This window comes from Budorcas taxicolor, chromosome 20 (assembly GCF_023091745.1).
Source record: "Budorcas taxicolor isolate Tak-1 chromosome 20, Takin1.1, whole genome shotgun sequence".
Taxonomy (NCBI): Eukaryota; Metazoa; Chordata; class Mammalia; order Artiodactyla; family Bovidae; genus Budorcas; species Budorcas taxicolor.
The window spans coordinates 26,619,876-26,644,385 of NC_068929.1; the positions used below are offsets into that span (position 1 = coordinate 26,619,876).

Below are 24,510 nucleotides of genomic sequence, written 5' to 3' on the forward strand. Positions count from 1 at the left end.
TTGTTACATGAAGAGAAAAGGTGAATGATCCAAAAAGAGAAGAAAAGAACTCCTGTAGGGGGACTTCCCTGGTGGTCCAGTGGATCAGTTCAGTTCAGTCGCTCAGTCGTGTCCAACTCTTTGTGACCCCATGAATCGCAGCACACCAGGCCTCCCTGTCCATCACCAACTCCCAGAGTTCACTCAGACTCACGTTCATTGAGTCAGTGATGCCATCCAGCCATCTCATCCTGTGTGGTTCCCTTCTCCTCCTGCCCCCAATCCCTCCCAGCATCAGAGTCTTTTCCAATGAGTCAACTCTTCGCATGAGGCGGCCAAAGGACTGGAGTTTCACCTTTAGCATCATTCCTTCCAAAGAAATCCCAGGGCTGATTGGTCCAGTGGTTAGGATGCTTTGTTTCCAATGCAGGGGATGGGTGGTTGAACTTTGATCAAGGAATACATGCTATGTGGCCAAATAAATAAAAGTAGAAATATATATACATTTTTAAGGAACACATTTAGGAAAAGAGGGCTAGAAAAAAAGTTTGCCTACTTAAAAATACTTCTAGAAGCAGCTCTAACACAGTATTTCCCACTTGAATTATCACATGCTTCAGTTCAGTTCAGTTTAGTCGCTCAGTTGTGTCTGACTCTTTGTGACCTCATGGACCACAGCATGGCAAGCCTCCCTGTCCATTGCCAACTCCCAGAGTTTACTCAAACTCATGTCCATTGAGTTGGTGATGCCATCCAACCATCTCATCCTCTGTCACCCCTTCTCCACTTGCCCTCAATCATTCCCAGCATGAGGGTCTTTTCAAATGAGTCAGCTCTTTGAATCAGGTGGCCAAAGTATTGGAGTTTGAGCTTCAACATCAGTCCTTCCAACGAACACCCAGGACTGATCTCCTTTAGGATGGACTGGTTGGACCTCCTAGCAGTCCAAGGGACTCTCAAGAGTCTTCTCCAACACCACAGTTCAAAAGTATCAATTCTTCAGCGCTCAGCTTTCTTCACAGTCCAACTCTCACATCCATACATGACCACAGGTAAAACCATAGCTTTGACTAGACAGACCTTAGTCGGCAAAGTAATGTCTCTGCTTTTCAACATGCTATCTAGGTTGGTCAGAACTTTTCTTCCAAGGATAAGCGTCTTTTAATTTCATGGCTGCAGTCACCATCTGCAGGGATTTTGGAGCCCAAAAAAATGAAGTCTGACACTGTTTCCACTGTTTCCCCATCTATTTCCCATGAAGTGATGGGACCAGATGCCATGATCTTCGTTTTCTGAATGTTGAGCTTTAAGCTAACTTTTTCACTCTCCTCTTTCACTTTCATCAAGAGGCTTTTTAGTTCCTCTTCACTTTCTGCCATAAGGGTGGTGTCATCTGCATATCTGAGGTGATTGATATTTCTCCCGGCAATCTTGATTCCAGCTTGTGTTTCTTCCAGTCCAGCGTTTCTCATGATGTACTCTGCATAGAAGTTAAATAAGCAGGGTGACAATATACAGCCTTGACATACTCCTTTTCCTATTTGGAACCAGTCTGTTGTTCCACGTCCAGTTCTAACTGTTGCTTCCTGACGTGCATACAGATTTCTCAAGAGGCAGGTGAGGTGGTCTGGTATTCCCATCTCTTTCAGAATTTTCCACAGTTTATTGTGATCCACACAGTCAAAGGCTTTGGCATAGTCAATAAAGCAGAAATAGATGTTTTTCTGGAACTCTCTTGCTTTTTCGATGATCCAGTGGATGTTGGCAATTTGATCTCTGGTTCCTCTGCCTTTTCTAAAACCAGCTTGAACATCTGGAAGTTCACAGTTCACGTATTGCTGAAGCCTGGCTTGGAGAATTTTGAGCATTATTTTACTAGCATGTGAGATGAGTGCAATGGTGCAGTAGTTTGAGCATTCTTTGGCATTGCCTTTCTTTGGGATTGAAATGAAAACTGACCTTTTCCAGTCCTGTGGCCACTGCTGAGTTTTCCCAATTTGCTGGCATATTGAGTGCAGCACTTTCACAGCATCATCTTTCAGGATTTGAAATAGCTCCACTGCAATTCCATCACCTCCACTAACTTTGTTTGTAGTAATGCTTCCTAAGGCCCACTTGACTTCACATTCCAGGATGTCTGGCTCTGGATGAGTGATCACACCATCATGATTATCTTGGTTGTGAAGATCTGTTTTGTACAGTTCTTCTGTGTATTCTTGCCACCTGTTCTTAATATCTTCTGCTTCTGTTGGGTCCATACCATTTCTGTCCTTTATCGAGCCCATCTTTGCATGAAATGTTCCTTTGGTATCTCTAATTTTCTTGAAGAGATCTCTAGTCTTTCCCATTCTGTTGTTTTCCTCTATTTCTTTGCATTGATCCCTGAAGAAGGCTTCCTTATCTCTTCTTGCTATTCTTTGGAACTCTGCATTCAGATGCTTGTATATTTCCTTTTCTCCTTTGCTTTTCCTTTCTCTTCTTTTCACAGATATTTGTAAGGCCTCCCCAGGCAGCCATTTTTCTTTTTTGCATTTCTTTTCCATGGGAGTGGTCTTGATCCCTGTCTCCTGTACAGACCTAAAATATGCTGTTTAGGTTGGTCATAACTGTCCTTCCAAGGAGTAAGCATCTTTTAATTTCATGGCTGCAGTCACCATCTGCAGTCATTTTGGAGCCCCCCAAAAATAAAGTCAGCCATTGTTTCCCCTGTTTCCCTATCAATTTGCCCTGAAGTGATGGGACCAGATGGCGTGATCTTAGTTTTCTGAACGTTGAGTTTTAAGCCAACTTTTTCACTCTCCTCTTTCACTTTCATCAAGAGGCTCTTTAGTTCTTCTTCACTTTCTGCCATAACGGTGGTGTCATCTGCTTATCTGTGGTTATTGATATTTCTCCCATGCTTAGGAGAGAAAATTTAGTTCCCCAGTCTCAGGGAAGAAAGTATATCCAAAGGGAGTAAGAAAGTGCAAAAGATTGGGCCCTACAAGGGTTCAAAGTGAAGTAAAATCTCAAGAAGGGTCTAGTTTCTGCTCCAGAGCTCAGCTCATCCTGCTCTTCATTTTGTTTCAGTTTCTGCATCCTGCATTGTATAGCTCTACCTTCACATTGACACGTAAGCTTGTGTTAGTATTTTAGTTAAGCTTATGTTTATTATTTGTGTTAGTAGAGAATTTTTTAAAGTTTTCATAGGTTTAAGTATTGAAGCATTTGCAACAATTGTGGCTTCACTTCCCTTCTTTTTTTATCCAGATAGAAAGTTTTTGAGAAAAGGGAAGAAAAATAAGGCAATGATTTTTAAAAATAAAAAAAGAGGATGAGGGAAAATATGAGGGAACTTGTCCTCCTAGATTATTAAAACACATCATAAATCTATGACATTTTAAAACATTTTGGTGCTAGCCTAAGATTGATGGTACAGAACACACAACTCATAAATAGCTTGTATAGCTTAAAGGGCCCAAATTTCATCAGTCTATGAAGTCATGCTTTCCTTTAGCACCCAAGTCATTTATCTTCAGGAAGGAGAGTCTTTAATCAAACTCTCCTCCTTACATACTTCTGGGAATTATCTAGGGAATGTTTGCATGTGCAATAAGTGGTTCCTTGGCTTCTGACACCTTACCAATACTGCATTCTTATACCTATCATCTCCTGTCATTCAGAGACTGCCTTATCAGCCCACTGCTTGTCTCTGATGAATTTCTTCTGAATCATGGGCCCTGGTTCTCCAGCTCCTCACTGTGATAACTGAGTCCAATCTGCTATGTTTGAAGACTCTCCTGAAGCTTAGAGATAAGAAAGGGACTACAGCTTACATAACTTGAAACTGGATACTACATATTGCCCACAAAGGCTCTATGTGTATTAGTTAGAAGTTATCTATGCTTCTCTTGTTTCTGCAAAATAATTTTTTCCCTGTGTCCTTCTGGACCTCTTTTTCCATGCTGATGTTCAGAATGATCTCAGGGTGCCTCAGCCTGCCTCACGTGAAGCAGGGCTTCAATTCCTGGCTAGAGATTGAGGTCGGGTTGCAGCAGTGAGAGAGCTGAATCCTAGCCACTAGACCAAAGATCAGGGACAAGGCTCTGGCCCTTCAACATGCAGAAAAATAATTCCCACAAAGATAGAAAGTAATGAAATAGGTAAAGTATTTATTAGGAGGAAAAAGAGTACAGTATATGTGGATAGACACACAGGCAGACTCAGAGAAAGAATTGCACCCTCACGGCAGTTTAAGTTACTTATATGGGGCATTTCCTCCAGGTTTCCTTGGCCAATCATTTTAATTTGCCTGGTTCAGAGTTCATATCTGTTATATCTCAGGATTCTCCCATGTGTGCACACACATCTCTTAGCCAAGATGAAAGAGGTCTATGGGTGGGTGGCATCAGCATCACTCTCGTTTTGACCTCCAAGAAGCCTTTCTTTGTATGTGCAGTTAGGAGGTCTCCTGACTTCAAAAAGTGAGAAATATGTGGGCTCTTATCTTCTGTGTGGGCAGGGCCCAGCCTCCTCTCTCGGTTGTCCTGCTATTGATAGTTTGCAGTTTCTGTCCACAGGGAATGAATCTCTAAACTTTACCCTGGGGACCATCTACCTCCTGCCTCAAGAGAAATTAATATAATCACTCTTCAATTCAGTTCAGTCACTCAGTCATGTCCGTTTGCAACCCCATGGACTGCAGCAGGCCAGCCTTCCCTATCCATCACCAACTCCCAGAGCTTGCTCAAACTCATGTCCATAGACTCAATGATACCATCCAACCATCTCATCCTCTATCATCCCCTTCTCCTCCTGCCTTCAATCTTTCCCAGCAATAGGGTCTTTTTCAATGAATCCGTTCTTCTCATCAGGTAGCCAAAGTATTGGAGTTTCAGCTTCAGCATTAGTCCTTCCAATGGATATTCAGGACTGATTTCCTTTAGGATGGACTGGTTGGATTTCCTTGCAGTCCAAGGGACTCTCAAGAGTCTTCTGCAACACCACAGTTCAAAAGCACCAATTCTTTGGTGCTCAGCTTTCTTCATAGTCCAGCTCTCACATCCATACATGACTACTGGAAAAACCATAACTTTGACTAGATGGACCTTTGTTGGCAAAGTAATGTCTCTGCTTTTTAATATGCTGTCTAGGTTGGTGATAGTTTTTCTTCCAAGGAGAAAGCATCTTTTAATTTCATGACTGCAGTCACCATCTGCAGTGATTTTGGAGCCCCCAAAAAGAAAGTCTTTCACTGTTTATATTGTTTCCCCATCTATTTGCCATGAAGTTATGGGACCATTAGTACAGTCACTCCGCAATTGTCATAAAGAAGTATTTCACAATATGCCAAAGAGAATTGTCACGTGTTGATAAACCTGACTGCATTGATGTTCAACCCTCCATCTACTGAATTTATTGGCAATATATTCTCTAATCAGGAGGGTATAATATGGCTGGTGCCTTATCTTGTTTCATAATAAATATTGTCTGGAGACCTCTCAAATAGAATAGAATGAATCATATCTTGTACAAGCTCAAATAAGCAGTGCAATTGATGACTATGTTGAAGAAATATATGATCCTATATTAAGTGTCCTCAAATTGCTGTCCATATCATAACATGAGGAGGATGCTTGATTGACACAGGACACAGTCTACCCATGGGGACTCTGGTCATACTGTGGACATGGCTACTCTCCCAATACTAAGTCCTGAGCCCCTTCACAGATAGACCCAACTGAGTCCTTCTCTGTCTGGCCCCTAGACTGCCTCCATGTCTGAGAGATCTCTTGGCTCTTCAGGGGTGGTCATCTGCCAGGGGTCAAGCCCCAGAATGAAACCAAGGAGAGGCCTCCCATGCCTTCTTTTCCTGCCCCAGGATTGATCCTCTCCTGGACTGACTGACAGGAAGAATAGCCCTTCTCTTCCTGGGAAACCCCATTCACAGAAATGTATCTGTCACCATTCCCTTCTTTAGCCCCCGAGGGTCCCACTGTCCAGACACACCACACAGATACCCCCAACCACCTACTTCCCAGCATCTCTGCCAAAGAAGCAAGGTTCAGGTCCCCTTTGTTCTTGAGTCCAAATGTCCTTTATGCTCTTATCACCTTCTTGTCCCATTTGCCTTGATAGTTCTTTCTACAGCTGGGGAACTGTTTTGCTCCACATCTGCTCTCAGTTCTGGGCTTGGCTTTTGGAAACAGAAAGACACTGACTATTTCTCTTATCTACCCTGCTATATCCCTCCCTTAAAGTTGAGCATAAAGTCAACCATATCTTTGTATGGAGGAAAGGGGATGGGTAGAAAAGTATGTGTACAGTTCAGGATCTTAAAATTTGATCACACTGCATTAATAAACGGTATTGAGAAAAGCTGGCTATATAACTGGAAAAATGGTCAGATTGGTTGCACATCTCACCATACATATCAGAATACACATTCAGATACACGTGCAGTTTTGTTTAAATACAAATAAATCTAGAAAAAAATATTGGTTTCCTATTTATTTACATTAGTAAACTACTTTTTTGGGATGTATAGTTCTATGAATTTTAACACATTCATGCCATCACCACAAGGCAGATCCAAAACAATGCCATCAATTCCAACACCGACTCAGGTTGTCCTTTTATAGTCAAGGCTTCCCCCATCTTCAAGCTCTGGCAGCCATGGATTAGTTCTCTCTCTTGGGTTTTGCCTTTTCCAGAATGTCATGCAAATGGAAATATACAATATGTAATCTTTTGAGATTGGTTTATTTCACCTGGTAGAATGCACTTGAGATTCATCTATGTTCCATATAGCAGTAGGCTATTCTTTTTACTGCTGAGTAGTATTCCATTTTGTGGATAAATTATAGTTTGTCCATCCACCCATTGAAGAACATTGGGTTGTTTATACTTTTGGATGATTACAGACAGTACAGCTATAAACATTTGTGTATAAGTTTTTGTGTAAACATAAGTTTTCATTTCTCTAGTTATAGATATAGACATGAGATTGCTTGGCCGTATGGTAAGTATGCTTAACTTTAGAAGGAACTGACAAACTATTTTCTGGTGTGGCTGCTTCTAAAAAATGTATAAAAGTTCAAGTTGCCCTGAATCTTCATCCATACATGTATTGCCAGGTTGTTTGTTTTTTTTAACTTTTTTTTTTTCATTGAAGTATAGTTGATTTACAATGTTGCGTCCATCTCTGCTATATAGCAAAGTGACTCAGTTATACATATATATAAATCCTTTTTTAAAAAAATTTAGCCATTTAAATCAGTATGTAGTGATACCTCATGTAGTTTTAATTTGCATTTCTCTGAATGAAAAATGTTACTGAGCATCTTTTCGTGTGCTTGTTTACCAATTTATACACTTTCTTTGATAAAGTGTTCAATCTTTTGCTAGTTTTTAAAATCGATTTGTATATATATTTTTTATTGTTCAGTTTTTAAATACTTTACATACTCTCTTTGTTGGATGTGTAATTTGCAAATATTTTCTCCCAGTCTCTGGCTTTTTTTTTTTTTAAGAAAATGATGGTTTTGCCACTTATCAAAGGTTTAAACACTGGTGAGTATGTATCTACCTTCTGGCTAATGAAGAACTTTCTAAAACGTAAAATCATGAAACAAATAAAAAATGAAGAGGTAAATAAATGTGGTAATTTCTTAAAATTTTTATGGAAAGCCACTAAAAAAAATTAAAAGCTAAGTAACAAATTAGAGGAAATATTTTCATAAACCTAACTAGAAAAAACCCAATACCTTAAATATTTTAAAAGCTTATATGAGTTAGTAAGAAAAGCTAACAACCTCATAGAAAAATGGATATAAGGCATTAAGGGTCATTTCAATGAAGAAACTAAAATGTCAAATAAACATGTATTTCAAAGGTTCTTCCTCATGTTATTTAAAGAAATGCAGATTCAACAACACTGAAGTACTAATTTTGCCTATCGAGTTGGCAAAGATCTTTAAAGATGTTGATAACACTTCATATTAGGAAGGAGTAGGGACACAGCTGGTAGTAGGAAAAAACTGAGTCAGTTTTCTTGGAAGGCAATCCTGGCACTATGTATAAAGAGCCTTCAAATTGTTCATACCCTTTGACCCACTACTTCCTTTTTGAGGAAATTCACAGAAAGACCAAAGAAGGGGAAAGGCCACAGAGTATCAGAATTAGAGGAGAGGCCTCTACACACATACACCATCACCCTGAAACCCCATTTAGTGCAACCATTTCCACACTGTAAGTAGCAACAAGTCTGTCCTGCCAGGACCCACCTTTGAGCGGGAGCTGCTGTCAGCTAGGTAACCTGTATCATTCATGTACTCAGACACTTGTGCTGTCCCCCGTGGCCCCCCAGGACACCTCTGCACTGGGCTGCAGCTGCAGGGAAAGCAGACTGTGTGCAGTCACTGCTGGAGCTGGGAATGGACAGCAACCTGCGAGACATCAATGAGAGCACACCCCTGGCCTATGCCCTGTACTGCGGCCACACCGACTGTGTCAAGCTCCTCTCCCAAGAGAGCAGGTGAGCGCACCAGGAGGCACTCATTTTTTCCTTCGTCTCAAAGATTTATAAAATTGGATGCAACTGTCTAAACTGCCAAAACCAGCACAAAACGATCTATAACTTAATAACTGTGTTTGCCATTGCCAACTACGAATTGGTACTTGCCATCTACCTCTACAAGGATTAAACCATGCGCTGCTGCAGCTGCTGACTTTCAACAGCCCCACCACTGAAAGGAGCTCAAGGTGGAGAGCAGAAATGAAGCTCTCTGTGCTCTGGAATAACTGACAGAACAGGTCTCTAGATAGTTAGATGTTTTCAGGAACCAATGTTATGAGCTCAATTCTTGCATCTCCTCATATCTAGAAAAGCACAAAAATTTTTCATGGTGACGACTGTTCCTCATGACTAGCAATAAGCGCCTGCCAAAACTATGTGCTTGATGGCATGTACTTCCCCTTCAAAACCTTCCCAGCCACCTCTGCTCACCGCTCTGAGCAGTTTCTCAAAGTGAACAGAAATGCTGTCTCTTGGGCTATAGTCCTCATTTTCCCCCAAATAAATAGTGACTCACAATTCTCATGTTGTGCATTTTTTTTCAATTGACACCATTACCTAACAATGATATGTCCTTGAATCTGTGGAGCAAAATGGTAGTAGTAAGCCTGAATGTATCAGCCTAACATTTACTGAATTCTAATCTCTTCTTTCTGTTTTCTCTCTTCCCATATCCATTTAGGCAATATAATAATTGCTCTTTTGCCTAAGTCAGCATTTCTCCAAATCTTTGTTCTCAGCACCCATTTATACTCAAAAATTATGGAGGATCCAAAAGAGCTTTTGTTTATGTGAGTTACACCTATCAATATTTATGGCATGAAACTAAAACTGAGACACTTTTGATAAAATATTTACTTAGTAACTTAAAGTGATAGTAACCCATTACACGTTAAGATTAATACCATATTTTTAGTTAAAAATAAACTATTCTTCAAAACCAACCAGAAAAAGTGTAATGAAAAGAGCAGCTTTATTCTTCTTTACTCTTCAAGTCTCCTTGTTAGCTTATAGAAGCTTAATAGAATACAGCGGGATTCCCACATCTGCTCTGCATTCAATCCATTGCAACGTGACTGTTTTGACTGAAGTGTATGAAAATAATCTGGCCTCACATAGACACAGAGGTAAAAAATGGGAGGTGTATTTTAATAGACTTTTCAGATAACTATGGATAATTTTCCTCTGATGCTACACCAAAACTTGACAAGTAGTATCAGGTTGGTACAAAAGTAATTGCAGTTTTACACTGTTGAACTTTGCCATTTGATATTGGGATACATTCTTAAATAAATGTGGTTATGTTATACAACATTTTAATGTTCATTTCTCACTTTATGTCTTTTTCCTAATGACTTATTATTTGCTGTTTCTTTTATATCGATTTTGACTATAGAAATGTTGTTAGGCAAAAAGCAAATTTGAATGATTTTTTTATTCGAGTTAAAAATGGGTTGCAAAGAAGCAGAAACAACTGCAACATCAACAACACATTTGGGCTAGGAACAGCTAATGAATGTATAGTGCAGTGGTGGTTCAAGAAGTTTTGCAAAGGAGATGAGAGCCTTGAAGACAAGGAACACAGTGGTCGACCATCAGAAGTTGACAATGAGCAACTGAGAGCCATCATCAAAACTGATCCTCTTACAACTACATGAGAAGTTTCCAAAGACTTCAGTATTGACCATTCTACGGCTATTTGGCATTTGAAGCAAATTGGAAAGGTGAAAAAGCTCAATAAGTGGATGCCTCATGAGCTGACCAGAAATTTAAAAAAAAAATTGTCATCTTGAAACATCATCTTCTCTTATTCTATGCAACAAGAAACTATTTCTTGATCAGATTATGGCATGCAAAAAAAGTGAACTTCAGACGATAACCAGTGATGACCAGCTCAGTGGGTGGACCAAGAAGAAGCCCCAAAGCACTTCCCAAAGCCAAAGGTGCACTGAAAAAAGGTCATGGTCACTGTTTGGTGGTCTGCTGCTCGAGTGATCCGCGACAGCTTTCTGAATCCCAACAAAACCATTACATCTGAGATGTACGCTTAGGAAATCAATGAGATTCACTGAAAACTGCAATGCCTGCAGCCAACACTGATCAACAGAAAGAGCCTTGTTTTTCTCTATGACAATGCCCGACCACATGTCACACAACCACTGCTTCAAAAGTTGAATGAATTGGGCTACAAAGTTTAGCCTCATCTGCAGTATTCACCCGACCTCTTGCCAACTGACTACGACTTCAAGCATCTCAACAACTTTTTTTTTTTACTTTATTTTGCTTAACAATACTGTATTGGTTTTGCCATACATTGACATGAATCAGCCACGGGTGTACATGAGTTCCCAATCCTGAACCCCCTCCCACCTCCCACCCCATATCATCTCTCTGGATCATCCCCGTGCACCAGCCCCAAGCATCCTGTATCCTGCATCAAACCTAGACTGGTGATTCATTTCTTACATGATAGTATACATGTTTCAATGCCATTCTCCCAAATCATCCCACCCTCTCCCTCTCCCTCACAGTCCAAAAGTCTGTTCTAAACATCTGTGTCTCTTTTGCTGTCTCGCATACAGGGTTATCATTACCATGTTTCTAAATTCCATATATATGTGTTAGTATACTATATTGGTGTTTTTCTTTCTGGCTTACTTCACTCTGTATAATAGGCTCCAGTTTCATCCACCTCATTAGAACGGATTCAAATGTATTCTTTTTAATGGCTGAGTAATACTCCATTGTGTATATGAACCACAGCTTTCTTATCCATTCATCCGCTGATGGACATCTAGGTTGTTTCCAAGTACTGGCTATTATAAACAGTGCTGCGATGAACATTGGGGTACACGTGTCTCTTTCAATTCTCGTTTCCTCGGTGTGTATGCCCAGCAGTGGGATTGCTGGGTCGTATGGCAGTTCTATTTCCAGTTTTTTAAGGAATCTCCACACTGTTCTCCATAGTGGCTGTACTAGTTTGCATTCCCACCAACAGTGTAAGAGAGTTCCCTTTTTATAGGGGAAATGCTTCCACAGCCAGCAGGAGGCAGAAGATGCTTTCCAACAGTTCATCGAATCCCAAAGCATGGATTTTTTCACTACAGGAATAAACAAACTTCTACCTCATTGGCAAAAATGTGTTGATTATAATGGTTCTTATTTTGAATACTAAATATGGGTTTGAGCCTAGTTATAATCACTTAAAATTTATGGTCCGAAGCCACAATTATTTTTGTACCAATCTAATAGTTTCCCAAAGATCAGTTGCAGTGTGGACTTTGTCACCTTATCAGTGAACTTTTCGAATTCTGTTACATTAAAATCCATTCATCTCTCTAGCACCTTAAATGTGTCTTATACATATGCATGATTTTATATCTTGCATTGATCATTTGAAAAACATTGGTGTGCTTAATTATGGAAGATCTTCCATTAAATAATACATTTCATTTTACAACATTAGAAAAAAATCACATTTATTAATGTCACCACTGATCTCATCAGAAAAGGTTTTATGTATCAGGAAGCTATCAAGCTCAAAGTATGCATACAAATTTTCCAAAATTTCTAATTTTTGCATGAAAGCTGGATTTTTGTCATTGGCAATAATACTGTCAATTGTTTACCTTGAAATGACAGACTCACTCTGTTCATTTTTGAAAAATCAAATGCCCAACTCCAAATAACCATAGCTTGCCTAGAAGCCATTGAAATGATGTTTCATGGGGGAAAAAAGTATCTAGTTCAGCTCAAACAATCCCACAAATGTTTTACCTCAAAACATCCATCATATCTTAGTATAGAGTTGTTGTTTAGTCACTCAGTCATGTCCAACTCTTTGTGAACCCATGCACTGCAGCACTCCAGGCTCCCCTGTAGTTCTCCCAGAGTTTGCTCAGACTCATGTCCATTGAGTCGGTGATGCCAGTATACAGCAGAATTGCTTATGGGTACTTTCTATTTTGTCTAAAAAAAAAAGGCATCTCAAAAATCAATATTATTAAATTAAATGGCAGTTTTGCTTTAATGAAAGTCTATTGTTACTACTACCTTGATTTGTGCCAAGGAGCCCATTGTTTTGCCCATTTGCTCTCTTGCATGCTTGGTGTAAAAAGCAGTCCAGTGAAAAAGACATCTTGATATTATTATGAATATAGTTTTAACCTCATGAGGCCTGTCGGAGACCTCACCTCCAGGGATCAATGGACCATACTTTGAGACCTACTGGCCAAAATCACAACCTTAATAGGAAGATGAAATTGATTACAGAAGATGCTGAAGTAGCATTGCTGCTGCTGCTGAGTCACTTCAGTCGTGTCCGACTCTGTGCGACCCCATAGACGGCAGCCCACCAGGCTCCCCTGTCCCTGGGACTCTCCAACCAAGCATACTGGAGTGGGTTGCCATTTCCTTCTCCAATGCACGAAAGTGAAAAGTGAAAGGGAAGTCGCTCAGTCATGTCCGACTCTTAGCGACCCCATGGACTGCAGCCTACCAGGCTCCTCCGCCCATGGGATTTTCCAGGCAAGAAAACTAGCATTTAGTTAATTTAGTTAGCACAGGGGCATATTCTATATGGGAAAACTTGCAGGAATGCTAGAGATCTCCTGGGGTTCTCTCTCTGCTAATGTCAGGAGTGCAGAATCTGTGTTTCGTATTTCACAAAGCCTTTTGGAAGGTGAAAGAAGGAAGATAAAAATTCATCACAGGAATAAAGATTCAATTATACACTGTGTGACCTACAGGAAAAAGAAAAAATTTCATTATATGTGGCCAAAATGAGGAGTGATACTTTTCAAAGCACAGGTTACAATATCTCACTGCAAAAAGAAATGTTGCAATATTGCTTTTAGGGCATGCACCCAGGTCCGGTTTCATCATTAACTCATACCGCAGAAAGCACTAATCAATTGTGGCCTCAAAAGAGAATAATACAGAACTTTCCAAGCAACAAAAACAGCATAGTGCCTCAGGGAAACTCCACACAAGAAGAGCTGGGCAGACAACTGCAGATCTTTTTCCCCTGCAGAATTTGCCTGCCCATTGGACACTGCTCACTTTTCTTCTGCTGCCACGCCCAAATTCTGGCATACACACTTCCTGTTCTGCAGCCCAAGCCCAGACAAAAGCTTCTCTCCTTGGCTTCTTTTAGTATGTTTTATTTTAAGTGTTTTTCAATAGGAAATTTAGTAAAAACTCAACAGGAAACAAATAACACACAAACAGTGTAAAATGGGCAGGCTTCCTGAGGTGGATAATGTCAGAGCTCTGCCCTTATCTCCGGGTAGCCTTTACAGAGAACACCTGAAAAAATCAGACTCCTCTCCCCCAGCTCTGCAGCCTCCACCCAGCTGCTCTCTAAAGCTTGAACACAACATGTGGCCTTTATTTCTTTGACTTAAAGCTGGCACTCCTACTGACTGGCCTTAAGAAGTGAGAACAATAACCCCTGAAGGTATTTGGTATTTTCAACTTACGTGATCCCCTGGCAAAAACAAATTTTGAAAGGATAGTTCCCAAAGGAACAAGCAAAATCTAACTAAGAAATATTGTAATTATGGACAGCAAACTGACCATGCCAAGGAAGGGGGTAGCAAAGGGTGTTGTGAGTAGCGTTTGCACATCACCTTTAACTTGAAAGGGCGCTGAATGACTTTGAGTGATCTCCTTCCTGGAGATGGAATAGAGGGAGGTATTTTGTTTGATGACTGCTGTTGCGCCACTTCCTGTTCTCACAGAGCATCCTTGTTTTATATTCCTATAGAACAGAGCCTCCTAGACCCCTTCCTGCCCAGAACAGTAGACCCCAGAAAAAGGAGGGACGATTCGGCATGCTCAATCAAATCTTCTGCAAGAACAGAAAGGAAGAGCAGAGGGCCTATCAGAAGGACCCCAGCAGGGACTGGCGGGGGGAGCACACCTCGGAAGTCGATGACATCATCACCACCTTTGACAGCAACGTGGATACCAACTGCCAAGAGCAGCCTGGTGAGCAGGTGGCTATGGTTGAGTTTAAGAAGAGGACCTCAGAAAACTCAAAATATCACTTGTCAGAAAAGAAGCCTCTGGCCCGTAAAGGGCTTCCACCAATCAGAACACAGAGCCTCCCACCCATCACCCTGGGCCATAACTTCCTGACAGCCTCCCAGGGGGCCACTTCCCATGCTGGCCTGAGCTCTGGTACTCATCATGCGGCTCAGAGATCTCAGAAAAGCCGAAGTGAGCAAGATTTGTTGAATAACAGAACTGGCTGCCAGGCATTGCTAGATAACTCTTGGAAAGGTGATTCTCACCCGGTGCTCTGTAAAGCCTGGACTATGTCTTCATCTGACAAGCTGCTAGACAGGTTGCTTACCAGCAGATCTGGCCACCAGGAAGTATCAGGGCCCCCACATCTTCCTCATCTACCTAACCCTTCATCAGGTAATGTCCTTCCTCATTCCTGACAGATTCTGTACAAGAGACATGTCATACCATCCTGAGTGAGGAGGGAGAGTAGGTAGCCTGGAGGACTTCCCTTTAGTCCACTGGATGCAGGATGTCTAGGCTATGCAAACAGTCTGCTTTTCCAACCTGAGGGCAATTATCAGGTAGAAGCATGCGCCTTCTCATCTTATCCCATCCCACCAAATATGTGTGGTGACTTGCAGACTGGAGCAGGAATATTATTATTTCCACCAGCAAGGATTCTTAAGCAGGTATCCTCGGCAATATCACCTACAAGGGGTTGATTTGTTTGTGTGACAGTTTGCTTTTAAATCAGGTGTTCAATGCCCCCTGTGGGCCCACTAAACCAAAATTTTGGTGAGGCAGAAGGGACAAGAGTAATGCCTTCCACATGTATGTGTAGAAAAGGAACACATCACACACTTATGGTTCAAGACTCCAAACAAGTCAAAGGATTACCTGGCAGATTACGTGTGTCTGCCTGCAGCTATGTAGCCCCTCATCCGAAGCAAACTATGTTCTTAATTTTTTCCGTGTCCTTCCAGAAGTATTTTATACATATTTAAGTATTTGTATATATATATATACATTTTAAATAAATAAGCAAATCACACTAAAGAATCTATATTTTTGTACACGTACAAGCAATATATATATATGTCTACTTTTCACCCATTTCTAAACAAACATATCACACTAAAACTTTTATTTCTGTTTTTTTAAATCACCCACAGGTGATTCTGAGGTACAGTGGAGACTAAGATCTATTGTTCTAAAGCACAGGCTTCAGAACAGCTGCGAAAATCAAGTCATCACTATAATAGTTTATTTTGTCATCAAGTGAATTAATCACTAACATTTAAAAATCATGACGTTTTTACAGGAAAATTTATATTTCTAGCTTCTCTTGAGAAATTGAAAAATCCAGCAACACTAAACACAAATTCCATTTGGCAGTAATTGGCTAGATCTGAGTAACCAGTATCCCTATGGACACCACTTGGACATCACTGTCCCCAGTTTAGCCCAGTCCACACCACTCTCTAGTCTCTTTCCATGGAGTGTCTATTGTTCTTTATCAATAAGTTTCTGTTGCTTTTCTTACAGTGGGGTTAAGAGGGAAAATGATATGTTTCTTGAATCCATACTTCTTTCAAAAGTAGAAAAGTGAAAGACCAAGAGGGTTTATGTATATTTTAAGAAGTAGATGAGATCAATATATCTTTGGAGGTAAGAACTATTCCTTCCCATTTAATATGCAGCATGAGCCTGGCTCTCCTCTCACACTTGCCTGGTGTCTGAAACCTGTGAGGCAGCATACCTCTTCTCTCATACATATTTATTTGTATTTAAATGTATTTATTTGAATAAATACCTGACAGCTATTTCCTGAGGAGAACTTCCCTCAAGGTCTTACTTCCTCCTCAGAGCACTGGAGTGTGGGTAGTTTTCCTTGTGTTCTGTGGAGGGAAAAGGAAGCAAAGATATTAGTTTGCTGTCTTTTAACACTTTGATGGCCTCCAGGGCCTTGACTCAGCCTGCTTTCTGGAGTTAGTCCTGTCCTGGCTAATATCTTCTTTTTAGAAAAAAAAAATTTATTTTTTTTTAAATTTTTGAAAGTCTTGTTCTTTTTTTGTTCCCAGGACAGTCTGGGGCTGTTTTTTCTTTATCAGTTAGAATTGGTTCATATGTTGTAACAGAAACCCAAAGTAACAGTGGTTTAAGCAACATAGAAGTTTATCCCTCTCATATGAAAGAAGTTGAACGTTATGGTTCCCAGTGCTTGGTGAACCATGATCACCAGATCACTTCCATCTGTATTCTCTACAACTTAACCTATGGCTTTCATCCTTTGGAGAAAGAGGAGGAGACAGGAGAGAGGCAGGGAGAAAGGAAGAGAAGGGGGAGGAAAATGGATGTCCCCAAACAGATTTATCTACCATTAATAAGTTATCTCCCATCGCTGGAGAAGGCAATGGCACCTCACTCCAGTACTCTTGCCTGGAAAATCCCATGGACGGAGGAGCCTGGTAGGCTGCAGTCCATGGGGTCGCTAAGAGTCGGACACGATTGAGCGACTTCACTTTCACTTTTCACTTTCATGCATTGGAGAAGGAAATGGCAACCCACTCCAGTGTTCTTGGCTGGAGAGTCCCAGGAACGGGGGAGCCTGGTGAGCTGTTGTCTATGGGGTCACACAGAGTCGGAGGCGACTGAAGCAACTTAGCAGCGGCAACAGCTCCCATCTCTTCTCGGCCTTTTGGCTAACATCAAGTGTAATAAGTTATTGCCCATAAGTCCTAGAGTCTGCTTCCATCTCATTGGCCAGAACTTTAGTCACATAACTGCCTATCTGCAAGGGAGACTGGGAATTGTTGTCTTTTACTTGATCACATGACTGTACCTCCAAAACTGGATTTTCGTTTCTAAGAGAAAGAAGGGAGTAGATATTGAATAGAGAATTCATAGATTCTGTCACATGTCCCATCTAAAACTTTCCATATTACTTAAAATAAAGGAAAACTCAATAAAGTTGGCTTGAGGATTGATTTTCACTTTTGCAGTGAAGTAACTTGAAAAGTCCCTAGGGGCAGGAAAACAGAAAAGAACTAGCAGAGTTCTCCAAGGGAATTTTAAATGATTAGCTGTGCCTGGATCAAAGCTTTTATTTTTTTCAACCAATGTTTTTGAGTGCTGATAATAACTAGGAGCCGCTCTAGTAACTGAGTCATGACAAGATAAATATCCCAAGAATCTTCAGTCTATAAATGAACTTTCAGGAACATGGATTTTCTAAGTTGATTATACAACTCACTTTAAATTTATTTTCTTCTCATGGTTACATATGAAAATCATGAGGGTTTTAAATGGAAAGGACCCTAGTCTTCACTCATTCTTTAAATGATTATTGAGTGTCTATTATTATAATTTATCAAGAGGCAGCATATCCAATGGTTAAGAGAAAAATTCTTTTTTTTTTTTTTTTCTGTTTTTGGCTACCACATGGCTTACAGGATCTTAGTTCCCCAGATAAGAACTGAACCTGGGTCCACAGCAATCAAAGACCTGAGTCCTAACCACTGGACCACCAGGGAATTCCCCAAGGGAGGTCTTTTAAAGTCACATTTTTGTTGTTGTTTTGTCAATAAGTCCTGGCTCTCTTTTACTTGCTGTTAATGAATCTCTCTAAACCTTTGTTTCCTTATGTCAAAAATGGGAAGAAATACCCAACTTTTAGGGTTGTGAATTGATAGTAACGTTAAATAAATTAATACATTTATAATACTTAAAATAGTGACTTTAACATAGTACTATACAAATACACACAAATTTGTGGGGGTTTTTAAAAACTATGTGCCAGGCCCTACACTAAGCCCAGTGCCTTAGACACAAGCTATAGATGATGACATTTAAGCAAATATACTATTCAACTGCCTTTTTGCTCTCAGACCTAATCTCTTACTTCCAACTGTATTCTGTATCTCAGGAAACTATGCCTCCCAGGCTCCCTGGAAGATGCCTCCAGGTATTTTTGGTGAAGTGCCAGGAGGCATTGGCAAGACTAAGAGCAGGAGAAAGAGGAAAACCAGTGTAGTTCTCCTCAGTGTCCCTCTGCTTCCTATGGAATCTCCAGTAAGGGTTCCACTCCTCCTACTTCCTCCACACAGCCCCTCACTTGTGGTTCTGGCTCCCACTAGCTTCTGGGCCTTGGTAATACCAGCTCTTTCTCTTATACTCCAGACTAGAAGTGGTTGCATCCTCCTTCTGTGGTTAATTTCTGGATGTCCTTTAACCTTGGCATCTGACTTCTCAGCTTTTCCACCACCAGTATAACGAAATTTCTATATGAAATAGCCTCTCTTTCAGAGGCCTAAAGAGGTCTCCATTTTCCTGAATGAGCCCTGATTGATAAGGCAAGACATGTCATCTCTCTCAGTTATAATTTTCCTACTCTCTGGATACACAGTCTGGGGCTGTTTTGTTTCATGAAGGCCTTTCCAATTATAATGTACATAGCCTAGAAAAGTTAAAACAGTTTGTTCAGTCTCAACAACTAATTAGTGACGTATTCAGAACTTTAACCCAGATCTCCTAAGAAGTTACCACACAGCCTCTTGGTGGCTCAGAGGTAAACAGTCCACCTGCAATGCAGGTAGATGTGGGTTCAGTCCCTGGGTTGGGAAGATCCCCCGGAGGAGGAAATGGCCACCCACTTCAGTATCCTTGCCAGGGACAATACCATGGACAGGGAAGTCTGGTGGGTTACAGTCCATTGGGTCACAAAGAGTCAGGCTGAGCACATATACAATGGTGGTAGAAGTCGCTAAGTCCTGTCTGACTCTGCAGCCCCATGGACTGTAGCCCACCAGGCTCCGCTGTCCATGGGATTTTCCAAGCAAAAATACTGGAGTGGGTTGCTATTTCCTCCTCCGGGTGATCTTCCCGACCCAGGGATCGAACCCACAAAATAAGGGCTTCCCTTATTTCTGTCTTTAAATTTCAAAGTCCAGTTGATAGCATGCTTACCAAATTATTTACAACATGATTTTCTTAGAAACTACACCATCCTCCCTCAAAGAAAAATATTTCTGCCTTATGGATTTTATTTTTGCAAATATTTTTAACCCAATTTGAGATTTTTTTTATGACTACTGAAACTTCCAGACTACAGTTGGGAGAGTTCACTTAAGTGGTTTAAATTGTTAGTTTAGGCGGGTTGAAACTCAGCAGATTTCTGCACTGAGCTCCCATACTTGATGTGAAAACCTAATGTGGTAAAGCAATTGGGTACTATAAATCATACCACTACACCACTGGATTGAACTTGGATCGTCTCTCTCCCCTGGATTTTTTCTTTTCCTGCCCTGGGTTTAGTAGAAATAATATGGGCTAGCAGTGATTACTACCGTTTGAATTCCTGGAAGCTAATATCCTGTGCTGACTTCAGCAACCCTGAACATTTAGCTGTAATGATTATTGCTTAACATTTATTGAGACCTGTCAGTGGGCTAGATGGAGAGGATGGGGGATAAGGCACTTAACCTAAATGAGGGAATTTGGAGCACATCAGTTTAATTCATTGCAAGCAGCTTTCAGAGAAAATGGAACAGAGAGTTCTGTGGTATTTGCTACCAGCCTGGTTATTTACAAGTCATCACAAGGAACCTAAGAAAGTGCTTGCTTCCTTTCTCCCTCAAGAGAGAACTTTCTTCTCCAGAATTTTCTAGACTATCCCAGCAACAACTCCCTCCCCTCCCTGCATAGGTCTGATGTCATGACCACCATTGTTTAAACCCATCAGCAGCTTTGCATCTTTCTAGGACAAAGGCCAGATTCTTTAGCTGGCAAAGTCCTCCCAACGTAGCCTGGCCTCACTTACCTTTCTCAACTTCTGCACCTCCCATTTCAATCCTTCCCCCTGCCCCCATCCCCTTGAACAGTTCCTGGAATATCTCTAAGCTCTTGAGGACCCCATACCTTTTACTCTATGACATCTTTGCCCATGTTTTGTTTTGTTTTTCTTTTAACCTTCCATCCACTGAGTGCTTGATAGATTCCTACAATCTTTTAAGAACCAGCCCAAACTTGCCTCCTATGTAGAAGGCTCCTGACTGCTGTAGGAGGTGTGGCCCGTTTTTACTGTCCATCATGAAAGAATCCCTCCTCCGCCTTGTTAAGCCTCCTCAGGGGCAGTAAACCACAGACTTCCCTTTCAACAGCACTGCAGGAGAGGAATTTTAAATTCCCATTTTCGAGATAAAGAAATTGGAGGATTGGAGTGGTTACCCCACCTGCCTAAGGTCATAAGGTAGCTACGAAGTGGCAGAGCAGATGTTTAAGCAAGGTCTATGGGATTCAAAATTCTCCAAGACAGGCTTCAGCAATATGTGAACAGTGAACTTACAGATGTTCAAGCTGGTTTTAGAAAAGGCAGAGGAACCAGAGATCAAATTGCCAACATCCGCTGGATCATGGAAAAAGCAAGAGAGTTCCAGAAAAACATCTATTTCTGCTTTATTGACTATGCCAAAGCCTTTGACTGTGTGGATCACAATAAACTGTGGAAAATTCTGAAAGAGACGGGAATACCAGACCACCTGACTTGCCTCTTGAGAAATCTGTATGCAGGTCAGGAAGCAACAGTTAGAACTGGACGTGGAACAACAGACTGGTTCCAAATAGGAAAAGGAGTATGTCAAGGCTGTATATTGTCACCCTGCTTATTTAACTTCTATGCAGAGTACATCATGAGAAACGCTGGACTGGAAGAAGCACAAGCTGGAATCAAGATTACCGGGAGAAATATCAATAACCTCAGATTTGCAGATGACACCACCCTTATGGCAGAAAGTGAAGAGGAACTAAAGAGCCTCTTGATGAAAGTGAAAGAGGAGAGTGAAAAAGTTGGCTTAAAGCTCAACATTCAGAAAACGAAGATCATGGCATCTGGTCCCATCACTTCATGGGAAATAGATGGGGAAACAGTGGAAACAGTGTCAGACTTTATTTTGGGGGGCTCCAAGATCACTGCAGATGGTGACTGCAGCCATGAAATTAAAAGATGCTTACTCCTTGGAAGAAAAGTTATGACCAACCTACATAGCATATTCAAAAGCAGAGAGATTACTTTGCCAACTAAGGTCCGTCTAGTCAAGGCTATGGTTTTTCCTGTGGTCATGTATGGATGTGAGAGTCGGACTGTGAAGAAGGCTGAGCTCCGAAGAATTGATGTGTTTGAACTGTGGTGTTGGAGAGGACTCTTGAGAGTCCCTTGGACTGCAAGGAGATCCAACCAGTCCATTCTGAAGGAGATCAGCCTTGGGATTTCTTTGGAAGGAATGATGCTAAAGCTGAAACTCCAGTACTTTGGCCACCTCATGCGAAGAGTTGACTCATTGGAAAAGACTCTGATGCTGGGAGGGATTGGGGGCAGGAGGAAAAGGGGACAACAGAGGATGAGATGGCTGGATGGCATGACTGACTCGATGGACGTGAGTCTGAGTGAACTCTGGGAGTTGGTGATGGACAGGGAGGCCTGGCGTGCTGCGATTCATGGGGTCGCAAAGAGTCAGACACGACTGAGTGACTGAACTGAACGAACTGATGGGATTTAAGACGCATTGATCTCTCTGAACCCTTCTTTCCTCTGTGATATCTTCACAGCACTACTCATGGCCTTCAAAAGTACTTTATCTGTTTCCATTCCCATCAGCCACTTTGAGCACCTTGCCTTCTCTTTGTACTCTAGTCTCTGGAATGCAAAGAGTTTGCAATAGATGAGTGCTGAATGTACTTGTTATTATTATTAATCTTCATTCTCTTCTATTTCCTCATTTAACTGTGAAAAAATTTCTACCTTTTTATTCTAAGATAGTGGTCATCCTCCACAGGCTGGACACTCCCTGAAAGCTCCCGCAGCACAGATAAGAGATCTTTGAACTATGCACATTCTACCTTGTTCTTCAAAACTGAGCAAAATGTCAGGGTGGCAAAAAGTAACTCTCCTCCCACCTCCTCCCAAATCACTGCTGAAGTCCCTCTCTGCCACTTCTCCCATCCTATCTATACCATTTTGGCCCCTAAGGAGGCAGCATGGTGTGGATTTTAGGTCCAGACAGACCTGGGTTGGGTCCAGATTCTGTCACCTCCTGTCATATGACCTTGAGCTCCATTCAGCACTCCTCCAAATCACAGTGTCCTCATTTGGAAATTGGGGATGATAGTAGCTCTCTCACAAGGGGAAGTGACTGTTAGGATTAAATGAGATTACATATATAGCAGTTAGTCCAGTGCTTGACCATAGTAAGTGCTCAATAGTGTTACCCGTAATTATCATCTCATTTTTGGTTTTTCAAATTTCTGCTCCACTGTTCATGGATAAATAATCAGATATGAGTTGATACAGGTTTTACTGTAATTCTACTCAGGAATTTTTTTTTTTTAAACAATGGCTTATGAGCTTCCCTCATGGCTCAGATGGTAAAAACATCTGCTTGCAATGCAGGAGACCCAGGTTCGATCCCTGGGTAGGGAAGATCCTCTGGAGAAGGAAATGGCAACCCACTCTAGTACTCTTGCCTGGAAAACTCCATGGATGGAGGAGCCTCGTAGGCTACAGTTCATGCGGCTGGACAGGACTGAGCGATTTCACTTTCACTTTCACCTATGAGATTATTTAACCTTCAAAGTTCAAAGGAATAAAAATATAAAGACAAAATGTACACCCAGGAGACTGGAAATTTTGCTTAATATTCATCAAATGACACTGCTCCTATGACCACCCCTAAAAATCTAGCACTGGACTCACCGAAGCAGATAAGCGGTGGATCTTTTCCCTCTGTTCTAAGGACTACTTTACTCAAACAGAAGACTTAAATCCTATGGGCCTCACTATAGTGACTCTGGTTCCTAGACTGCTAAGTAAAATATCAAATGAATACATGCTCCACTCTCTAGGAGATTATATTAAAAATGCCACAGAGTAACACTGTAATAATTGCTAATGTCTATTGTTTACTTTATAAGCTAAATGCTTTACCTTTGTTCTCCTAGTTAATCTTTATAACAACTGGAAAAGACAGAGAAAGCTATTATCCACTTTTTACTTATGAGGAAGTTGAGATTTAGAGAGAGAACATCACTTGCTCAAGTTGGGAATTAAACCTAAGGATCCTGTCTGATCCTGTTGCTCTTGTTGTTCATTCACTCAGTTGTGTCCAACTCTTTGAGACCCCATGGACTGCAACATGCCAGGCTTCCCTGTCCTTCACCATCCCTCAGACCTTGCTCAAACTCATGTCTGTTGAGTCAGTGATGCTATCCGACCATCTTGTCTGTCATCCCCTTCTCCTGCCTTCAACCTTACCCAGCAACAGGGTCTTTTCCAATGAGGAGGCTCTTTGCATCAGGTGGTCAAAGTATTGGAGCTTCAGCTTCAGCCTCAGTCCTTTCAAAGAATATTTAGGATTGATTTCCTTTAGGATTGACTGGTTTGATATCCTTGTAGTCCAAGGGGCTCTCAAGAGTTTTTTCCAGCATCACAGTTCGAAAGCATCAATTCTTTGGTGCTCAGCCTGCTGTATGGTCCAACTCTCATATCCACACATGTCTACTGGAAAAACCATAGCTTTGACTAGACAGACCTTTGTTGGCAAAGTAATGTCTCTGCTTTTTAATATGCTGTCTAGGTTGGTCATAGCTTTTCTTCCAAGGAGCAAGCATCTTTTAATTTCATGGCTGCAGTCACCATCAGCAGGGATTTTGGAGCCTAGAAAAATAAAATCTGTCACTGTTTCCATTGTTTCCCCATTTATTTGCATGGAGTGATAGGACCAGACGCAATGATCTTAGTTTCATGAATGTTGAGTTTTAAGCCATGTTTTTCATTCTCCTCTTTCACTTTCATCAAGAGGCTCTTTAGTTTTTCTTTGCTTTCTGCCATAAGGGTGGTGTCATCTGCAAATCTGAGGTTATTGATATTTCTCCCGGGAATCTCGATTCCAGCTTGTGCTTCATCCAGCCCGGCA

General features: G+C 41.2%; 1 protein-coding gene across 1 annotated transcript in view; it reads left to right on the top strand.

The window, feature by feature from the left end:
- The window catches only part of ANKRD55 (ankyrin repeat domain 55), a 110,168-nt gene that overhangs the window by 80,575 nt on the left and 5,083 nt on the right, over positions 1 to 24,510 (top strand). The window contains exons 8-9 of the mRNA XM_052659276.1: positions 8,327 to 8,494; positions 14,301 to 14,959. Coding sequence (XP_052515236.1) covers positions 8,327 to 8,494; positions 14,301 to 14,959 — 827 coding nt within the window. The remainder of the gene's footprint in view (positions 1 to 8,326; positions 8,495 to 14,300; positions 14,960 to 24,510) is intronic.